Below are 2,691 nucleotides of genomic sequence, written 5' to 3' on the forward strand. Positions count from 1 at the left end.
TAGATGCGGCTGGACCGGAGGTACGATCGAGAATCTTTGTTGTGATGCCATGGTTGCTTGAGATGCCATGATTTGATGGCTATGTTGTTTGTTTTTCTTGGCCTGGTATGCTTGATTGAGTACCTCTTGGTTTGTCTGCCTGATGATTGTGAGGGATCCTGAAATGTTAGTTGATGGTAGATAGACGTGAGTGTTTGGCTTAGGCCCCGATCCCCGGGAAAAATTGTAGTTATCGGGTGTAGTGAAACCTTGCTGAGATGAGCAACCGCAATAGAGGTATTAGAGGAGCGTCTAGCTCGAGGGCCCCACCAGTAGAAGATCCAAGGCTGGACGGTGTGATTAGGACCTTGGAGCAGATAGGAGAGGCGATGGGTAGGCGAGGCTCGGGAAAGAGCTGCCTGCGTGGCACAACAAGCCGAGGATAGGGCCACGATAATAGCTCAAGCTGCTGAGGCCGCCGTTGCTGCGATTAATGCGGCGTTAGGGAACAACGGGAATAATGGAAACAATGGCCGGGGAAATGGAGGTGGTAATGCTCCTGCTCAAGAGAACCCTCATAGGGCCATGGGTTAGATGGTGGAGCAATTTCTGAAACCGAAGCCACCTAGGTTTGACGGGAAAGGAGACCCGGAGATGGCTCCTCGTTGGATTGAGGAGATTGAGAAATGCTTCACGGTTCTAGGATGTTCTGACGCTGAAAAAGTGACATTGGCGGTGTACCAACTCCAAGAGATTGCCCATGATTGGTGGAGGGCTACGAGAGTGACCGTTTTCCCCGAAGGAGTGGTGCCTAATTGGAATGCATTCTTTGAGGCATTCATTGGGAAGTTCTTCTCTGCAGCTGCTCGGGAGCAGAAGTTAGTTGAATTTCGGAACTTACGTCAAGGCAACATGACGATCGAGGAATATGAAGCGGAGTTTGCAAGGTCGTCTAAGTATGCTCCGCGGATGGTTGATAATCCTTTAGATAAGGCAAGAAGATTCAGAGATGGGCTACAACCTGACCTCCGTAGCCAACTGGTGGCTTTGGACCTGCAGAACTATGAGGAGCTATATAGGCGGGGTGTTGACACCCGAATTTTTAGTCGATTTTCCTTTAGTTTTATTTTCAAAAATTCCTAAAAATCCACCAAAAAATAAAAAAAAATTATAAAATCAACATTGGAAGCCTTGGCCAAGCATAAGGAACCAATTTGAAACAAAAAATAATTTTTCATATTTTTCACATTTTTTAACATTTTCGGAAAATAGGCAAATACTTGAAAATTCATAAAAAATACTTTTCGAGGTCACAAAAATACACAAAAATGTCCTATATTTTTCATTTAATACCCTTTTCATATTGACCTCAAGAAAAATTGAAAATTGAATTCAATTTTAGGTGTTTCTTCATAATGCCTAAGGTTGAATTTTCACAAAAAATACCAATTAAGTTTTTTTATTTGCAATTTTTGCACATTTTAGGTCTAAACATTCAATTGCAGTCCCTTTGATCTTTAATTTGATCAATTGCACCCTCAATTGCACGAATTGCACGAATTAGACAAGAATCCCCAAATTATTTGCAATTTAGTCCCTCAATTGGCCAATTTTTGAAATTACTTTTAATTGAGGGACTATCATAGTAAAATTGGACCGTCCCCCTATGTTTTCATGCATTATAAATCGATTGGAATGGGTCTCGTGGTCCAATTTGGTCAATTACACGTCCAATTGACATTTTCCCCAATTTGAGCAAATTGAAAATTTTGGGGCTTTTGTGCAAATTGATTAGAAATTTTGGGCAAAATTGCATTCCTAGATAATATCCAAGCCCCTAAGTCCAATTTTAAGGTTTAATTGCAAAAATTCCTAGCCAATTTTGATTAATTTCGAAAATTGTACGGGGAACACTTGTCTTGAACCTAGGTTCGACCCGGTCGGCCGCCGGTCGGACCCGGTCAAACGGTCCAGACATGATGTCGTCTTCCTCGCACGACTCGCGCGAAGTGCAGAATTGCTGGACGAGTTTCAACAGCCAAATTGAAGGTCAATTCGTGCCTAATTGAACTAGTTATATTAGGGCTTTTGTTGTGCGCAGTCAAGAAGCGTCGAACGCCACCGGCGGCATGGCCAATGACCGCCGGAGCACGGCGGAATCGAAGGTCAAAGGCGCCGGCGTCCGAAAGTCAATATTTTCAAGCTTAAGTGCAATTTGTGCTTGTTTTAGGCTCGACGGACTTCTAACAGACTTGGACGGAATCGTAATGATTCCGTCACCGTCCGGCGGGCCGATTGGCATGTGATTAGCACGTGAGGACGTCGCCAACTCAAGCTCCCGTGCGCGCGAGAATTCAAAAAAACGAGTATAAAAGACCAAGAGGTTCTAGAACAAAAGAGGGGGCTCATTCTGTTCGCTCGACTACCCGAATAGAGAGAGAAAGGGAGAGGATTAGAGAGAGAAACTCTCGAGCGACGCCCTCGCCGGAGACTTAGTTCAAAGCTGTGCTACTTCGGCCCGGGTGATTCAAGCCGAATCGAGTCACCGAACCACCGCCGGAAGCTTCCTCGGACTTCCGGGAGTCGATCGACCCAGCTCATTCAACCCGAGATCTCCAAAAACGGTAAGTAGACTTCTCGATCATCCTAACGTGTGTCAATGGCAACTCGCCTTCGCGAGTGTAATCCTATCAATTAGTGTGTACGTTTTTG

At 44.8% G+C, this 2,691-nt stretch overlaps 1 protein-coding gene across 1 annotated transcript; it reads left to right on the forward strand.

Annotated features, from left to right (window-relative positions):
- The first annotated feature begins 573 nt into the window (after window positions 1-573).
- On the forward strand, window positions 574-2,226 carry LOC115733182. The gene is made up of 2 exons (XM_048278146.1): window positions 574-1,063; window positions 2,210-2,226. The coding sequence occupies exons 1-2, from the start codon at window positions 574-576 to the stop codon at window positions 2,224-2,226; spliced, it is 507 nt and encodes a 168-aa protein (XP_048134103.1).
- Window positions 2,227-2,691: the final 465 nt, after the last annotated feature.

The sequence above is a fragment of the Rhodamnia argentea genome, chromosome 4 (genome assembly GCF_020921035.1).
Source record: "Rhodamnia argentea isolate NSW1041297 chromosome 4, ASM2092103v1, whole genome shotgun sequence".
In the NCBI taxonomy this organism is placed as follows: Eukaryota; Viridiplantae; Streptophyta; class Magnoliopsida; order Myrtales; family Myrtaceae; genus Rhodamnia; species Rhodamnia argentea.

Excerpts from the sequence above, each read along its gene's own strand:
- LOC115733182 (XM_048278146.1), top strand. The coding sequence starts at position 574 with ATGGTGGAGCAATTTCTGAAACCGAAGCCACCTAGGTTTGACGGGAAA.